This window comes from Mobula hypostoma, chromosome 8, assembly GCF_963921235.1.
Source record: "Mobula hypostoma chromosome 8, sMobHyp1.1, whole genome shotgun sequence".
NCBI lineage: Eukaryota > Metazoa > Chordata > Chondrichthyes > Myliobatiformes > Myliobatidae > Mobula > Mobula hypostoma.
The window spans coordinates 85303453-85321038 of record NC_086104.1 but is presented as its reverse complement, the minus strand read 5'-3'; the positions used below and the strand labels follow the sequence as shown (position 1 = coordinate 85321038).

The window sequence follows — 17586 nt, the reverse complement described above, 5'->3', positions numbered from 1 at the left end:
CTGCGTTATTGATAATGATAGATGCTTCCTTCTCTTTTTCTCATTGTTACCCATAGGGGTATCTGCAGCTCTTTCTGACATTTTCACAGTGAAATTAAACACAAAGTCAACAGTGAACACAAAATATCAGCGAACAGCAAATGCACGTGTAACCAGTACGAGCAATGAGCCACAACTGATGTTTGGCGGCCTCTGCTAGTGCTGCCATGTCACATCTGAGTGATGTCAGCTGTTGGCGAAAGAAACCTTTGGTTTTTGGAGCTGTTTGGATTTCAGAATTTGGGATAAAGGAATGTGCATCTGTATTTTGTTGGCAAATAGCAGTGGAAATACCACATGACTATAGAATCCTGCATTTCTAAATGATCAAGTTATCATTGGAGTTCATTTGGAAGCTATTTTATTTTTCCTAATAGGTTTTGCTCTGATACTACATCTTCTTCCATGTTTCCTTGAACTTCTATTTCCTTAAACTTAATAGCTTAATAACTATGTTAAACTTCCTCTTTGCACAATTGCCATGGCTTGCCTTTTTCTAATTGAGCTATAAAACCTGTGCACCTCATTCACTTCCCACCACACTGATAAGTTCCATAATTACACAAACCAAATAACTAAAATAGACTAGCACAATAATGAATTTCCATTATTGTGCTAGTCATTGCAAGATCCCACAAATGTCAATTTCAGTAAGCCAGTTTCACTACTTGTGTGGATTTTCATGCATTTGAGCTAGTTAGAGTGCAGAATCAGAATTGGGTTTTAGATCACTGTCATACAGTATGTTATGAACTCTGTTGTTTTGCGGCTATAGTATAGTGCAGAACAAAAAATTATAAATTACAGTAAGAAATAAAAATTACATTGTGCAAAAAGAGAACAAAATTATTTAGGTAGTGTTTATAGTTTGATTTAATGTCCATTCAGAAATCTGATAGTGGAAGGGAAGAAGCTGTTCCCAAAATGCTGAATGTGTGTCTTCAGGCTCCTATATGTTCTGTCAGCTGCCATGTAGCATCTAAACAAATGATCTTGATTCAAAATCATTCATTTTTTTTTGTCTGCCTAGCCATTTTTAAACAGCCGGTACTAAATTTTGACTGGCTTTCAAAAATTACACTGAATTTTGATCAATACTGTTCATGTCTGTTTAAAAATTTTGCACGGTGCTTTCAGTGTTTTGAATTGTGCACTGCTTTAGAATGAAAGCACCATTCCCAGGTTATTTGTCTTTTACAATAAAATATCTTCTGTGGACTGGTAATCTAGCATTAATCTAGTTTTTGTTGGAGCATAACTATTTAATTCCTTTTTAAAAATTTACTAGGTTATTTTGTCAGACGCCAGTGTTCCTGGTGAGGGTGAACACAAGATCATGGATTACATAAGAAGGCAACGAGGTATATATCTTACATTTTTGTCAGGGTTGTTAGCGTGGGAGGGACAGAGTGAAAAATGCAAGAATTGATATTATTTTATTACAACTTTTAATTTTTATCTTGCAGCTCAACCAAACCATGATCCAAACACTCGGCATTGCTTGTGTGGGGCTGATGGTCAGTAGTTCTGATTCACCTCGTGTTGTGAACAATATTGATTTAATTCTGTTAAGAACCACATTTATTTCTCATACAAATAGCTAGTAAAATAATCCAAATCCTGTGTGTTTTTTTTTCCCCACAGCTGATCTTATCATGTTAGGATTGGCAACTCATGAAGTGAACTTCACCATAATCAGAGAAGAGTTCAAGCCAAACCAGCCAAAACCATGTCCTCTTTGTGGCCAGATAGGTCATGAAATCAACGAATGCCAGGGCTTGCCAAAAGAGAAGCAGGGAGAGGTACATTGCTGAATTTTTATGATAATTTGCTAACATTTGCACTTAATAAATAATCACTTCCAATATAATAGGTAGCTGGTGATAGGAAATGGTGGGTTTCTAAAATATGAGATGACTTCTTATTGAAGAAATGGTGGATATTTGAGATTCTCTTTCTGTCTGCTATAGATTTCCAAGATTATGTTCATAGCTATTTCAAGATACTTTTTTTTTCAAAATTTCCAGATATTTGATCTTGCTCCCAGCCTTTAGGAATTGAGAAAATCTGCAGGATGTGTTACATACAGTTTTAATTACACATACTTATTCTTCCAAAGAGGGTCCATTCTTAAAATTGCAGAAAATAATGACTCTGTATATTTTTAGATTTGGTTAATTTTTCAATTAGAAGAACTTTCCCATCATTCTCCATCTTTGCCTTTTACAACATTGTTATATTTTTCAAACAAATCTCTATAATCTCTGCTCAGATAAAGGGTCTTCAACCTGTGTGAACTGTTTCTACAGATGTTCCTTGGCTAACTGTTTTGTGGCATGGTAGCATAGTGATTAGCACAACGCTTTGCGGTACAGGTGACCCAGGTTCAATTCCCACTGCTGTTTGTTAGGAGTTTCTACGTTCTCCCCGTGATCACGTGGCTTTCCTCTAGGTACTCCAGTTTCCTCCCACAGTCCAAAGACCTACTGGTTGGTAGGTTGATTGGTCATTGTAAATTGTCCCTTGATTAGGCCAGGATTAAATAGGGGGATTGCTGGCCAGCGTGGCTGGAAGGGCCTGTATCTCAATAAAATAAAAAAAAGCATTTTCTGTTTTTGTTTCAGAATTCCAGCACCTGCCTTTTTAATTTTGTTTTCTTTTTCATTTAAAAACTTTATTCATTGCTATGTCTCTAACTTTAATCTTATAACTTGCTGCTACTTTCTTGGGCATTAAATATCGCTCATTGCAAGTCTGCTTGATTTTCACAGATTGTAAATGCCAAATAAGATCAAGCTAAGTATTATCAGGAGTAACAGTTTCTCAAGCCAGTTTTGCCTTTCAGTAAGATCATGGAGTCTCTTACCTTTAGCTTCAGTCCCCTTTCCTTTCTGGTTTTCCCATTCTTTGTGACTCCAAGCATCTTTTTGTTCCCTTAGTCTTGTGGAGAATAGCATGGGACTACAAAACAGTATGCACAGGTTAAATGAGCAGGCATAAATGGCAATGGGCTACATAATCCATTTGCTGTAATACAACATTAAAAGATGAGTTTTTCTGTACTTCCTAACAAAGTAGATAAGCAGAATATGATATAAATAGTGTAGTATTATTATTAAATGTTGCCATTATACAACCCACTGAGTTTGGAGTTCCATAGATGGACTACACTTTGGGGTGGGGAAGGAGTGTAGATTCCACTATGTGGTCTCAAGTAATTTTGTCCTCATGCTGAAATATTGCCCTTTAATCCTAAAATGTGCTACCCTAGGGAATATCCTCATACCTAATCTTCAAGCACCTGATGAATAGTAAATTTTATTGTGAATACTGTCCCAATTTTTCTAAATTGAATATAAACCCCTATTTGATCTGTCCTGAGAAGACAAACATCTCATCCCAGATATCAGTGAGTCTTCACCTCATGACTTCCAAGGCGTGTAGCTCTACTGAACTGAGGATATCTAAACTCTTATCCTGTAGCATAATTGTGGCTTATTGAAACCCCAATAAATTCAAGCAGTATCCCTGCAGGCTATTTGCATATTTCATGTATAGGGCTGTAGATATCTCAGTACACTATTTACTAATGTCTCACTGTTTGAATAATCTATTTATCCACTATGTTGGGAAGCATGGCAAACCTCATTCCTTGCTGTAACTTGTGTTCATATTGTTTTGCTGTTTCTTGCTCTTCTCATAGATTTCCATTTCTGTCTTTGTATATCAGCAAGTATGGATATGTTTCATTCTGACCTTTATCTAGTTTATTAATATCAATTATAAAAACACTGATCCTTGAAATTTCATGAGCTTGCATATCTGAAAATGACCTTTCTAACCATACTGTATTGTTTGTCTATTAAATTCTCTCTTCATATTCATATTACACTCTGTCTCATGAGACTTTTTCTGTGGTATCTCATGGCTGTTTTTTGGAAATCAGATGTATTGCATCCATTACATATTGACTTCAAAGAGCACTAATAAAAATAGGTTAACATTATTTGTCTTTTGTAGAAGAGTGTTGACTAATACAGTTGAGCTTTGTGTTATAACTTCCTTGGTATTGTTTATTCTTGTTAAACTATATGGCTGTAATTTCCTTTTTTTTTCCCCACTCCTTGAACATCGATGTTAAGTTTGTTGTTTTTCAGTCCACTGGGATCTTAGAATTTGGGAAACTTTGGAAGGTTACATTTAATGCAACCACCATTTCTCTTGTCCATTTAGAGCACAGGGTGCAGGATATTTATCAGCCTCCATTTGGTATTTTTAGTGATGTTATTTGTTTTTAACTCTTTAATTTTAATTTCCCCCTTTATCCAACTATGTTTGTGTATTTCAGCTGTTTTTTGAACATACAATTTGACCACATACAGTAGGTTTTCTCAGAATTGTGCTCAATTTAGCAGTTCGAAGAACTCTGCTATCTCTGAGAGGTCAAAGAACTACATTTAAGAAAAGCTGACTGTACTTAGTCTATTTTGCTATGAATTTGTTGCAGCATTTAGTGCAAAATGGTATTTCAAAAGATGCATTAATTTATAGTCTATTTGTATTATTTGCTGCAAGTCATAGTAAAGGCCAGCTGGGCCATAAAATTCATGCTAAAATGTGAAACCACATAAACTGTCTTTTATGTAATATCTAATGCTCCTATGAAGCATCTTGAAGACCTCTATAGATGGGTAAAATGTCAAATTGGGCTATTAACAATCCATTGAGAGAAAGTAGAATTCAGCTGAGAGCTCTGCAATCGAAGTTTGAGACCATAGATGCCAATGAAAATTCAAGATATGAGTGAGAGCAACCCTGAGAGATCAGCAGTTTGCACTTGGCAGTCTTCTAGTGGGTGGAGTAAAAATAGCTGAAATAACCTTGGTCTTTACTGGAGAAGTTTTTAAAGTGGACTTTTAGTTTCAAACACGTTTTCATTTGTTTCTCCTCAGTTTGATCAGTTTGCAGGCAGTGCTCCTTCTGGTTCAGAAGTTGAGTTCATATTTATCCGATTGACTGTATTGCGTGAGGTAAGTTAATTCAAGAATTATTTAAACTGTTCAAGTATTTGATGTTTGATATATGGCACAGTGATTTTTTTATTTTGAATTACCAGTACTTGGAAAGAGAATTGACAATGGCAAGCCTCCCTTTTCCATTCGACTTTGAGAGGAGCATTGATGACTGGGTATTTATGTGCTTCTTTGTGGGAAATGATTTCCTGCCTCATCTGCCCTCACTGGAAATCAGGTATGATGACTTAAGTATGGAGTATCTCATGTCTGTTTTGCTGTTGAAATCGGTTGTAAATAATCCCCAGCAACCAGGAAGGCAAACAGCAACTAGTGCATCTAGATCCTGGAGATCCAAGAGGATGGTAGGATTACTTCCAGCAGAAAGGTTATAGCATTTTAAGGGGATGGTCTTCCACTGTATGCTCAAGGGCAATAAGCTGTAAATGTTTCTCTTTCTGGCCATGCCATATTTGAAGTAACAATAAATGAATTAAAACAAAAAGTCCTCATTATAAATTTATGATGTGGGGTTACCGATTTATAGCATCAATGGGAAGCCACAGTTGGAGACCAAAAGCTATGGCCAAGAACTAGTGCTTTTAAAAGCACAAATCTGCCTGAGCTATGATTCTCTGTTCACCATTTTGCTTTGAGATTTCCTGACCCCTGGGATATACCAAAATTTTAATCATGCTCCCATCTGTAAGAAGAGAAATTCGCATGCTCTGCTCTGAGTTACCAGAGGAATGGCAGTGTACTTTGTGCAAAGTTGGCGAGTTTTCTTTGATTGTTAATTTCAACTTGATGGCTGCATATTGTGGGAAGGGCTAATGTTAATAATAGTCTTGTGAATAATATGAACTGACATTTTCTTTTGCAATTAATGTTGAAATGTTACAAATTCAGTTAGTACGTGGGACCCATGAGTACTGCAGTCACATTGAAATGTATTCTTCATATTTAAATGAAAAATGCTCTTGAACAACATTTCCATGCACTGTGAACACTTGAGTATTTCATGGATTGCATTGATTTACAGAGTGGGACAAAATTTTGGAAATGCAACAGTTCTGTAATCAGAGTTCAGATCCGGTAGCTAACATCTTGATCTTTAGCAACTAGTTCTTGAAACTGAACTGGGTACTCTACTTACTACTTAGGGAAGGTGCGATTGATCGGCTGGTTGGCATTTACAAGAATGTAGTACACAAGACTGGAGTAAGTAAAAACAAACGTGTTGATGAACAGTGTATTTCATTCCAAAAACAAAAATCAGATAAAAGTCAAAGATTTCTCTTCTCTTCAGGGCTATCTTACAGAGAATGGTTTCGTAAATTTGGAACGAGTTCAGATGATTATGACTGCAGTTGGAGAGGCTGAGGATAACATTTTTAAGAAGAGAAGAGAGGATGATGTAAGTCATCTCAAGTTTTGAAATCTATTATATGTTAAGATATGATATTTAATAGTTGTATCTACAGTAAAATCACAAGCTATATCCAACCTAACTACTGCATATGGTAGAAATTATTCTGATATTCTGACATAGAATTGAACAGTAAATGCATGTTACCAATCAAAAGTTAGAAAATCTAATTGAAATAAGACTTTTAATGGGTGTAATTGCAGTGGTGGATTCATGTCACAAACAAGAGAAAATCTGCAGATGGTGGAAATCTGAGCAACACACAAAATGCTGGAGGAACTTAGCAGGCCAGGCACCATCTAGGAAAACAGTACAGTGGACTGTACTCTTTTTTTTTCCTAGATTATGCCTGGCCTGCTGAGTTGCTCCATCATTTTGTGTGTGTTGGTGGATTCATGTAGTGTTATTGGCTGTGTCATTGTCACTAAACTTGAATGTAAATTGTATGTCGATGCTTGAACAGTACAGGATAGATGAGGTTGCTGCTTCCATGAGTCTAAGTTCCTTTTCGCTTTTCTGGATTTAGGCCATTCTAGTGTGAACACATTTTGAATTCAAATGCAAATTATAAGGCAAAGGAGCTTTGGAAGAATTAAGCTTCATTAAATAGCTGTTTTCAAATCAGCTGCAGAGATTCAGCATGCCATCCGAAGCTTTGACAAACTTCTATAAATGTGTAGTGGAGAGTATATTGACTGGCTGCATCATGGCCTGGCATGGAAACGCCAATGGTTTTGAACAGAAGATCCTACAAAAGGTAGTGGATTTGGCCCAGTACATCATGGGTACTGGGTCAAATCAACTATTGAGCACATCTACATGAAATGCTTTCGTAGGAAAGCAGCATCCATCAACAGAGATCCCCACCACCCAGGTTATGTTCTCCTCTTGTTGCTGCCATCGGCCATCAGGTAGAAGGTACAAGGATCCTAGGACTTGCATCACCAGGTTCAAGAACAGTTACAGTACTGCCCCTCAAATATCAGCCTCTTGAATTAACTACACTCACTTGCCCCATCATTGAAATGTTCCCACAACCAATGATCTCACTTTAAGATCTCATTATCTCATATTCCTGTTATTTATTGCTATTTATTTTTTATTTGCATTTGCACAGTTTGTTGTCTTCTGCACTTTGTCCTTCATTGATCCTGTTGCAGTTATTCTGTAGATTTGCTGAGTATGCCCTCAAGAAAATGAATCTCAGGGTTGAATATGGTGACATATATTACCATAATAAAATTTACTTTGAAATTTAAAATTAGAGCTGTTGAACTTGCGAGTGTAACACTGGAAATCTTCTTGCAGGTGTCATTCAGAAAAAGGCAGAAGGAAAAGAATAAAAGGATGAAAGTAAGTCACTTCCAGATTCTGTCACAGAAGTACATGTTACAATTTGTTGGATTTCTAGAAGATTAATAAGATATCAAAAGACATAGATTTGAATGGCTAAAGGTTTCTCAGAACTACTGCTGATAATAGATGTTTTAATTTTGATTGGATATATTGAAAACATCCAAATATGTCCATCATTTGTTTAACTTCTGTTTTTTTTTCCTCGATTATAAGTTTTTAAGAATTCTTCAAGGCAGAGGTAGCTAGAGTCTGGATAAACAAGGAAATATAAGTTATTGGGGATGGGCAGGAATTTGGACTGTAATCATATTAAATGGTGGAGCAAGCTTGCAGAGTGCACTCATAATTTGTTTCTTCATAATCCCCACTTGCCTCACCAAGCAGCACATCACCTGAAGGATAATTGTAGTCTTCTCCTTTCGAACTCGCCCAGTGTCATGCTGACCATTGGGACTTCACTCTCTGACTAACTTTTGAGGCTTTTGAAATTCATGCCATTATTGTGGATGGTTGTCTTGGAGTCATGACATTAATGGAAACTAGGCTGGTGAGCGAAATATTAGCCCCTCTTACCTTCCAGCTTATCAGCCTTCTATGTCTTGCTCCAGCCAGAATTTTACATGGGAAATATACACCACATTATACCCTGATCTGGTTTGTATTTCTTTCTTTGAATATATGGTATTTCATCCTTTTAACTTATTATTTAACTTTCCATTTGTTCATTCGCTACCTCTTACATTATACAAAAAAATGGTCTCCATGCTACCACTTGGCAACCTAATTGAAAATAACAGCCATGTTCCCCACATACTTGCTGATGACATCCAGCTCTACCTCACCATCCCTTTATTTGGCAAATGTCTGAACTTGAGCCAGCATGGTATCATGAATAATGCTAAGATGAATTTTGGACTGCACCTCTCTGACCTCTTTCAACTCTAAACTTGACTCTTTCAGTGCAATCTTAGCTGGTCTTATTCTGTCCACCATGAACCAGAGGTCTTCCAAAACAGTGCCACTCACTAATCCACCCAAACCCTGATGCACTTGTTAAACTATTGTTTGCTAACCCAGTTTAAAAAAATGATTCTATTTTAAGCTTTCCTTCTGTCTTTACAAATTTCTCCATTACTTTACCCCATGGGTTAATGCAGTCTCCTCTGGTATGATCACTTTGAAGATATCCATGACTTGATCATTTTATGAAGTCCATTGACTGAACCCTGCCACATCTCAATTGTCTCCGCTTAGGTTGCTTCTTAGAACCCAACTCTTCCCCACTATTTCATTGTTTTCCTCAATAGTATTCCGATGAAACCCCAATGTTTTAAAAATACTAAATGCAAGTTGCCTTATTGTGCAGTCTAGTGAGAACTTCTCATAAGTGTCTGTCTATACAGGTGAAATTTAGCAGTTTATTCAGGAGGCGCCAAGTTTTCTTGTAATGTTTTAACATCAGTAGAGTTGCAAAAACCGTGTTTGTAATCTAATGGGATTATCATGGGTTCAGATGTTAGTTTGGAAGTTGATCATTTTGGGAAAAACATGATTCAAAAACTAAAAGGACTGAAAGTTTTTTTTTATTTGGCCTAAGACTGGCTGCACAAAGATTGCTTGGTTTGGTTTGTGTGTGTTTTATATATAATGCCTTGTAAAAGTATTCAGCCCACAACCCTTTGTTCACATAAGTAAGTATTACAACCAGGAATTTTGATCAATTTAACTGATAACTTTTATTACATGTTCCTTTTTTCACAGCAGAGTCCCAAAAAACGGAAATTTGTAAAGCATGAAAAACTAAAAATTCAAAAACTTAAATGTCAGCAGTATAAAGTATTCATCCCCCTTTGCTCAGCACTTAGTTGAACCACCTCTCGCATCTATTAGAGTCGGTAGTCTTTTTGGATAAGTCGCTATCAGCTTTACACAATGCGATGGAACAAGATTTGCCCATTCCTCCTTGCAAAATTGCTCAAGCTGTGCCAGGTCAGTTGGGGAGTGGTGTTGGACAGCAGTCTTGAGGTCTTGCCAGAGAAGTTAGATTGGATTAAGGTCAAGACTCTGACTGGGTCACTCAAGGGCATAAATTTTCTTTATTTTAAACCACTGCATGGTTGCTCTGGCTGTGGGATTGGGTTGTTGTCCTGCTGAAAGACGAACTTCCTCCCCAGCTTGTGCTTTCTGGCACAGGCTAGCAAGTTTTTATACGGGATCCCTCTGTATATCCTCATCAATCTTGACCAGATTTCCAGTTCCTGCTGCTGAAAAGCATCCCCATGGCTGAATACTACCTCCATCATACTTTACCGTGGGGATGATGTTACCTGGCTGATATGCAGTATTATATTTATACTACATGTACCATTTAGTTGAGACCTAATGTTAATGGGTTAAAGAACCAGCAGAAATGAAACACGCCTGGCTGCCTGATTTTGCTGTTAACTAATTCTTGTTTATTAGTAACTACGCAATACAGTAAAGTAAAATCAGATAAATCAAACAGGTTAACAGTGTTACATGTATATATGTGTGTAATTATAACTCCCAAACTATTGAGCTTGGGGGAAACGAGGCTTAGAGTCTTGAGATGGTAAAGTATGAAAGTTCAGTTCATCCACAGAATAGGTGATTGAGAGAGAGAGATTTGTAATCCAGGGTAAATGTCGAGAGAAGGCAGTTACATCGATATTCCACAGATTCCACGACAGCAGTACAAGATAACAATAGTAGTAGGTTTTATCTCTGAAGTTGTTCCACTCCACACACAAAATATCACCGACAGTGATCTTCAACAAATATCCTTTCAACACATTGATTCAAAGGGGCAGCAATCATTCCGGTGCCCAAGAAGAGTGAGTTGAGCTTCCTCAACAACTATGTTTGGTAGCACTCGCATCTATGCAATGAAGTGCTTCAAGAGGCTGGTTATGTCTAAAATTAACTAAGGAACTGATTCTGGACTTCAGGAAGGAGAAGTTTAGAGAATGTGCACCAGTCCTCATTGAGGGATGAGTGTTGTAAGTGGTTACATCACACCCTGGAATGGAGACTCCAGTGTACAGGATCACAAGAAGCTGCAGAAGTTTATAGAGTGTGACAGCTCCATCACGGGCGTGGGCATGACCCTCCTCAATCACAGGTATTTTTAAGAGGTGGTCCGTCAAGAATGCGGTATCCATTATTAAGGGCTCCCACCATCAGGGGTGCATGCCCTCTTCTCATTACTGCTGTCAGGGAAGAGGTACTGAAGCCTGTAGATCCGCACTCAATGATTCTATTGTCAGATTTATGAATGGCCCATGAGCATGACCTCATTATTGTCTCCCAGATACTACTTCCTTATTTTGTTAATTTTGCCTCGCGCAAAGTGAAGTGAATCAAGCGGTGTCAGGCCACTCGTTTGCAGAATCTTGCACAGTGCAGCCAGTTCATCAAATACATCACTTAAAACCTGTAAAGCTACTTTTTATGTGATGCTTATCAATTTCTTGTGACAGTATTTAGCCACAGGGTTATTTGACTGATCTTTTTCAATAAAAACTTAGTAAGCTATCTACAGGATTTGAAACAGATTTTTGTAAGCTTTACGATATGAACACTGTCTGCCAAAGATGGCTGCCTCCGTGATGCAGCTGTACAAACTGAAACAGGAAAGGTGAGGTAACGTAAATTAGTGACGTGTATTGTGGTATTTGAAAAACCAACTAACTAGTTAACAGAAACATTTAGCTAAATTATTATTTTCAGTCAGTATAATTATTAATTACTACATTATTTTAGGTAACTAACCTTTTGTGTGCATATCAATTTCCATTGTGCGCTGGTTGAAAATCGTGTGCGCGCGCACAGCTTTGAGGGAACATAGCTGTACAGTATTTTTCAAAATAATGAAATGGCTTTACAGGCATTGCAAACTTTTTCATGTCAATTTCATCAATATATATTTTTTCAGATTGCTTGTGCTCTTGGGACACAACGTGCTCAAGGTGCTTTTTAAATTACGTCCAGGTAATTTGTGCATCTCCAAGGCATAAACTTCTGTAATCCTCTATCCCATTGTGCAGAAATCCTGATGATTTGATTTCTGGCACAACACAGCTACTTCCCACTCTCCCTTTAAACTTGTGGGATTCACTGGAAAGTTTATTATACCATGTGTTACATCCAAAGGAAGTGAATTGATAATATGTTGGGTATTATTAGTAAAATATCCAATCAACCAGAGAAGTTGCTAGTGAGGCACTGCCAACAGCTTAGGATACTAGATTAATGGAGTTGCAGTGATTGAAATATAAACATAGAAACATAGAAAATAGGTGCAGGAGTAGGCCATTCGGCCCTTCGAGCCTGCACCGCCATTTATTATGATCATGGCTGATCATCCAACTCAGAACCCCGCCCCAGCCTTCCCTTCATACCCCCTGATCCCCGTAGCCACAAGGGCCATATCTAACTCCCTCTTAAATATAGCCAATGAACTGGCCTCAACTGTTTCCTGTGGCAGAGAATTCCACAGATTCACCACTCTCTGTGTGAAGAAGTTTTTCCTAATCTCGGTCCTAAAAGGCTTCCCCTTTATCCTCAAACTGTGACCCCCTTGTTCTGGACTTCCCCAACATCGGGAACAATCTTCCTGCATCTAGCCTGTCCAATCCCTTTAGGATTTTATACGTTTCAATCAGATCCCCCCTCAATCTTCTAAATTCCAACGAGTACAAGCCCAGTTCATCCAGTCTTTCTTCATATGAAAGTCCTGCCATCCCAGGAATCAATCTGGTGAACCTTCTTTGTACTCCCTCTATGGCAAGGATGTCATATTGAACCTGGACATACTTGAAATACGTAATCCTGTTTCACCTAGTGGATTTCAGGACTTTTTTTAAAGCAGGAAATCCAGCTCAAATACTATTTTCAGTGAGATTACTGCCAGTTTTGAGAAATGTGTATGTTCATGCATTTCTAAGATGGAGAAAACATTGGTCTTTCTATACTTCTACTTTAACAGTATGGCTTTAGATCAGTGTGATTGAGCATTCAATACAATATCACCAATAACTTCCAAAAAAAAAAGTGCAATCAATTGTGCCATGTGTATTGAGTAAAAAGTTACGTCAATTGCCTCAGTACTATGTAGTATTTACTCTATCATTTGCTTTATTGCTGCTGTTCTAGTTTTAAGACATACTCCTACACCAGATCGGTGTGCATCATTCTCGTGGTGGTGTGGTCCATCTGTGAAGGTGTTTCCATTTTGATTCTCCCTGCCCTGCCCTGCCCCTTTACAGTGGGGTTCCGATGGAGTTAAGATTTGCTGCAGCAGTTTAGGATGATGCTATTCAGTGAATACCAATGATGGAGATATTGCAAATGAACATGTCTGCAGGGGTGAGAGGAATAAATTGCTGAGGTGTTGGGACTGGTTATGGGCAAGTGAATGTGTACATATTCGTTTACCAGATCTGGAGTCAGTATCCTTTGGGAAAGATTTAAACCACTTCTTCGGGGGTTTATTGAGAGCCACAGTTTTCAGAATGGAGCAGGGCACAGTTAAATGTGAACATTAATGCATTAGAAGCATGTTTTGAAGCTGGTAGGAAATGAAGGGTGTGGATGGAAAGGCAGCAAAGAAGGGTATATACTTGGATTCAAGGAATCCAAGAAATATGGCTGATTCACTGAAATAAAAAATGGAAATGTGCATGTCATATCTGTTAAGGATGAACGACTTAAAGGGAAACGTTTTGGATGGAATTGAGAGGGAGAGGAAGAAGAGGCAGGTGAGGAAACAGTGGTTTTAAACCAACAATGATTGCATTTCTGAGAAGGGATGATATGCAGTGAGGATATACAATTGGGAACATCTTGGTGTTCTTTTTTTAATGTGTCAGCAAAATTCCATACATGGAAAGCCATTTGCCTTTGTAACTCTAGCTATTGAATTATATTTTACTTGATTTTATCGGATATTTGGAAATTTATTGTGTCGTGACTTAGTGTAACAAAAAATAGTTGTTTATTACAAATAATAAGGCTGCTTGCACAAGGTTCTCTACTTCCAATGAAGCGTATGTTTCCATCATAATGCAAACACCTCTTGTTAGGGTAAAGAAAGTTGCATAGTTTTTCCAGAAGCTTCTGGCATTGCAAGGAAAGTGCTTTCAATATGGTTATCAACTATATAGCTTTCAAGCTGTCACATGGTTGGATTTGGGAACCTTTGTGACTAATACCTCCAGAATGGGTTAAGTCATTGCTGTCAGATGCACAAGGAAAATGTTTGGGTTTGTGCAGGAAGTTTAATGCGAATACTTATTTTAAATAAATGGGTTTGTATTGAAATCTTACATTTTAATTAATTTCCTGAATTGCTGATCAGGGCTCAGTAATTTTTCTAAATTCTGTTGGAACTGTTAGAAGAATTTCCTATATTTAAAAAAAAATCCAATTTTTCCACCACCCCCCCCCCAGCAATCGATTACCTTATGCACAAAATGCAACAGTTCACTCTGATTTGGTGTTGTGCAGACTGTCATTAAGAAGCATTGTTCGTTGTTCAAACTAAATATTTCTAAGATCCAAATTTAGCAATGCCATGTTTGCATGAAAGTGAAATTGTTAACTATAAAACTAAAAATTAAAGTTTTATAAAATAATCCAAAACCCACATTTGTCAAAGAATATCAGAAAACTTTGCATTTATGTAATTTCTTTTGCATCTTTCACAATATCTCAGAAGTTAGTAACCGATCGTGTATACAAACTTGTGACTTCTAGTTCAGAAAAGAAACAGTTTTAGGATGTGTAATGTAACTTGTATTTAATAATGAAATATGGTTCCGTAAAATATTTTGGTATCTATAGATCACTGTTGATTCAGGATACGTTTTAAAAAAATATATATCGAAGATTTTGGGATAATATTGTTGCTTCTGTTAGGTAATACTGATCTAATTCAGTCCCTCTGAACTTCAACTTGCATGTTTTTTGGGGAAAGTAGACATGGAAATTTGAACTTTGTGATTCTGTTGCATTCTGTTCATCTATCTTGAAATTGTGTTGATTATTGGTTTCTTGTATTTTCATTTTTTTAATGCTGTATCTGTGACTTTTTTTTCTTTTCATCAGACCGATGCACCATCCTTTATTCCAGGTGGACAGCTTGCTCCACAACCTTTGGGCCAGCGAAGTGGTGGAAGTAAACCAGAGGCCATTCAGAGTCCAAGGCAGACAGCTTATGAAATGAGAGTACAGAGTAAAGATCAACAAAATAGGGTGAGATTATGATAGGCTTTAGGAACAAAAGCAAAAAAAAAAATTTGCATGATGATCAGATGTTCATGTGAAATTTGTTACCAATTAAGGAAATGGCCTTTATATCAGAAGAGTGATTGAATTATTTTCTAAGATGCTGAAGTTCTTGTATAACTCTTGTGAGCTGAATTAGGGAGGTAGCTTAGTGTTGAATTTGTCCTGTTAGTTTGCAAAATATTTTAAAGAAAAAGACTGAAGAAAAGTTACTTTTCTTCAATGGGTTAAGCCAACATACAAAATTTATTCGAAAATCAAAGATCTGCAGATGCGTGGAATCTGGAATAAAAACAGAAAATGCTGAACAGGTGTTCTGAGTTGATGTATCAACAAGATGGAGTAGTCTGGATAGAGGTTGTAAACAGAAGGACATATAAAAGCTGTAAAATTGGGGTCAGAATTATAGAAAATGACCAGCATGTCAGGGAACACCAGTGGGAAAGAAAAAAAAGAGCTGGGTTATCATACAGCTAAAGTGCATAATGGTACAGAAAGGTAAAAATGTGAGTGGGGTTAAAGTATGGGCAACTGAAAGCTCCAGACTGAATGGAGTTGTTTGACAATGGTCACCCAGTTGTATTTGGTTTTTTGTATATGGAAGTGACTACACTGTGAGCACCAAATGCAATTCACAACATTGGCAAAAATAAGTCAACGAACTGTTACGAGCCCTGGATGATAGAAGGGATGAGGTAAAAGAGCTGATGTTGTACCTTTGATGGTTGCATAAGAAAGTATTGTGAGGAAAAGAGTGGTTAGTGGAGATTGAACTGGGAAAGAACAAAACACTTTCAGAATGCAGTAAGGAGACCGGCAGGTATGTCTGGTGCTGGACTCTGGTGGAGCCAGATAAATATTCTAGAGGATGATTTACTGATTGCAGAGGCTAAGTGAGCAGCAAGGGTTATGAGCAGAGGTATCCAAAATACATAAAGACATAGTAGATGGCTCTGTGAGGTATGGGTAATAGAGGAGATGCAGTTGTGGGCTTTGTCATTTTTCATAGCTAGAAGCTGGTGGACATAGGAATTCACCTCAGAGTTGCCTGTGTGTAAAACCTTGTCGCTGAATGGGTGCCAGAGGACTCCGGAAAATGTAATGGACCCCTATGGCAGACAGGAATAAGTATCATTACCATCACTAGGAAGAAGATTCTTAGAAAACTGAAAGATCTGAAGACAGATGTCACCTGGGCCAGATGGTGTACACCCTAGAGTTCTGAAAGAGGTGGCTAAAGAGATCGTGGAGGCATTAGCAACGATCTTTCAAGAATCACTAGATTCTGGAATGGTTCCGGAAGACTGGAAAATTTCATTCCACTCTTCAAGAAGGGAAAGAGGCAGAAGAAAGGAAATTATAGGCTAGTTATCTGACCTCAGTGGTTGTGAAGCTGTTGGATTTGATTATTAAGAATGAGGTCTTAGGGTACTTGAAGTCACATGATAAAACAAGCTGTAGTCAGCATGGTTTCCTCAAGGGAAAATCTTGCCTGACAAGTCTGTTACAATTTTTTGAGTAAATAAAAAAGCAGGATATACTAAGGAGAATTGGTTGATGATGTGTACTTGGATTTTCAGAAGGCCTTTGACAAGGTGCCCCACATGAGACTGCTTAACAAGGAAAGATTCTAGCATGAATAAAACAGTGGCTGATTGGCAAGAGGCAAAGAATGGGAATAAAGGGAGCCGTTTTTGGTTGGCTGTCAGGGAATAGTGGTGTTCCACAGGGGTCTGTGTTGAGATTGATTCTTTTTATGTTACATGTCAATGATTTAGATGATGGTTTTGTTGCACGATTTGTGGATGATATGAAGATAGGTGGAGGGGCAGGTAATTTTGAGGAAATTGAGGCTACAGAAGGACTTGGGTTAGAATTGGCAAAGAAGTGGCAGATGGAATACAGTGTTGGGAAGTGTATGGACATGCACTTTATTAGGAGAAATGAAAGGGTTGACTGTTTTCTAAGTGGAGAGAAAACACAAAATTTGAGGCGCAAAGGGACTTGGGAGCCCTTTTGCAGGATTCCCTAAAGGTTAATTTGCAGATTGAGTCTGTAGTGAGGAAGGCAAATGTGATGTTAACATTCATTTCAAGAGGACATTAAAATAAAAGCAAGGATGTAATGTTCAGACTTTATAAGCACTGGTGAGGTGAGGCCTCACTTGGAGTATTATGAGCAGTTCTGGGCCCCTTATTTTAGAACGGATGTGCTGAAACTGGAGAGGTTTCAAAGCAGGTTCTCAAAAATGATTACAGGATTAAATGGGGTGTCGTATGAAGCCCTTTTGATGGCTGTGGGCCTGTATTCACTGGAATTCAGAAGAATGAGGGGTGACCTAATTGAAACCTATTGAATGGTGAAAGGCCTTGAAAGAATGGATGTGGAGAGGATGTTTCCTTTGGAGAGAGTGTGTAAGACCAGGGGGCACAGCTTCAGAAT

General features: G+C 37.8%; 1 protein-coding gene across 2 annotated transcripts in view; it reads left to right on the top strand.

The window, feature by feature from the left end:
- xrn2 (5'-3' exoribonuclease 2) overlaps positions 1-17586 on the top strand; it is a 114131-nt gene that overhangs the window by 23402 nt on the left and 73143 nt on the right. The window contains exons 7-15 of one of the 2 annotated variants that reach the window (XM_063056237.1): positions 1328-1400; positions 1506-1556; positions 1684-1841; positions 4992-5069; positions 5156-5289; positions 6215-6272; positions 6361-6468; positions 7789-7833; positions 14965-15111. In XM_063056237.1, the coding sequence (XP_062912307.1) occupies positions 1328-1400; positions 1506-1556; positions 1684-1841; positions 4992-5069; positions 5156-5289; positions 6215-6272; positions 6361-6468; positions 7789-7833; positions 14965-15111 (852 nt within the window). The remainder of the gene's footprint in view (positions 1-1327; positions 1401-1505; positions 1557-1683; positions 1842-4991; positions 5070-5155; positions 5290-6214; positions 6273-6360; positions 6469-7788; positions 7834-14964; positions 15112-17586) is intronic. The other variant, XM_063056238.1, reaches the window with a different exon arrangement.